The sequence below is a fragment of the Octopus bimaculoides genome, chromosome 13, assembly GCF_001194135.2.
Source record: "Octopus bimaculoides isolate UCB-OBI-ISO-001 chromosome 13, ASM119413v2, whole genome shotgun sequence".
NCBI lineage: Eukaryota > Metazoa > Mollusca > Cephalopoda > Octopoda > Octopodidae > Octopus > Octopus bimaculoides.
This window is the reverse complement of record NC_068993.1, coordinates 53,242,762-53,244,270: the sequence shown is the minus strand read 5'-3', so window position 1 is coordinate 53,244,270 and position 1,509 is coordinate 53,242,762. Positions and strand designations below refer to the sequence as shown.

The following is a 1,509-nucleotide window of genomic DNA, read 5'->3' as shown; positions in this document are numbered from 1 at the left end:
ATATATATATATATATATATAACTTTAGTTTTGTATGGTGGTGACACACATTTATAACTCACATAAGATGTACAGAAAACACACACTTAAAAGTATACATTATATGTATGTATGTATGGATGGATGCATGCATGCATGAATGTATGTATGTGTGTAAGAAGACACTTGCCCAGAGTGCTGTGCAATAGGACTGAACCCAAAACACCATGGTTGCAAAGTAAACATGTTAGTCATACAGCTAAACCTTCTGCAACAGATTGTTTCTAAAATTAAGTCCATTGGACTACATCATAGTAACCAAGTTCACAGAATTTTGTATCTTTAAAACTTAGGCTTCAAGAATTCAATTAAACAATGGAAATGACAAAGATGGAGAAATACATACAAACAGCTGGATAAGTTAGCAGTTGTAAGGTACCGAAGAACGAGTGTAACAGCTTGTAAGGTTTCACTATTATCGGAGCGTAGAAGACGTATAAGAGGCAGAAAACCCTCTGTGACAAAATAAATAAACAAATGAATAAAACAATGAGTAAATATACAAAACAACAAGTAAATTATATTCTTTATAATCAGAAAAAAAATGAATAAAACAATGAGTAAATATACAAAACAACAAGTAAATTATATTCTTTATAATCAGAAAAAAATGAATACAACAATGAGTAAATATACAAAACAACAAGTAAATTATATTCTTTATAATCAGTTTTCCTTGTACCACAACAACAGATAAAAATAGAATTTATTCTTCATTTTAATAGTTTTTATTTGATTGTTGCAGCATAGTAAATATTTGTATGTATGCATGCATGCACACATACATACATACGTATATATCAATCTGGTAACTGACTTGGTACACACCCACAAAATTATTCACCATCTTTCCTACAACAACCTCAAGCATTTTTTTGAATTTCATACATCGAACACTTGTGGACATGCTTACAAAATCAAAATAACAACACAGCACTCTTGACTTTTGGAAGCAATTTTTTCACACTCAGAATTGCTGAAGCATGGAATAAACTACCTGCATTAGTTGTTAGCTGTCAAGAGATTACATCCTTCATAACTGCCATGCTTCTTGAAATTCGCCAACGGTACTCTGATGCCTTGCCACCTCCCCTTTTGGATTTTTTTTTTTTAGATGTCTTATTCACTGTTCACTTCCTGTGCATATTTTATGTACTGATCATGTAGTTTTGGTTACATTTTCTGATGAGTTGTAGTGCATTTGAGCACTGTATGCAATAAGATCATTACATACATACATACATACATATATATATATAGGAGTGGCTGTGTGGTAAGTAGCTTGCTTACCAACCACATGGTTCCTGGTTCAGTCCCACTGCGTGGCACCTTGGGCAAGTGTCTTCTACTATAGCCTCGGGCCGACCAAAGCCTTGTGAGTGGATTTGGTAGACAGAAACTGGAAGAAGTCCGTCATATATATGTATATATATGTATGTGTTTGTGTGTCTGTTTTTGTCCCCCCCCCCC

At 33.7% G+C, this 1,509-nt stretch overlaps 1 protein-coding gene across 2 annotated transcripts in view; it reads right to left on the bottom strand.

Annotated features, from left to right (window-relative positions):
- Nucleotides 1-1,509, bottom strand: part of LOC106872666 (armadillo repeat-containing protein 3) — a 28,870-nt gene that overhangs the window by 15,055 nt on the left and 12,306 nt on the right. For both annotated transcript variants that reach the window (XM_014919729.2, XM_014919731.2), the window contains exon 12: nucleotides 386-494. In XM_014919729.2, the coding sequence (XP_014775215.1) occupies nucleotides 386-494 (109 nt within the window). The remainder of the gene's footprint in view (nucleotides 1-385; nucleotides 495-1,509) is intronic.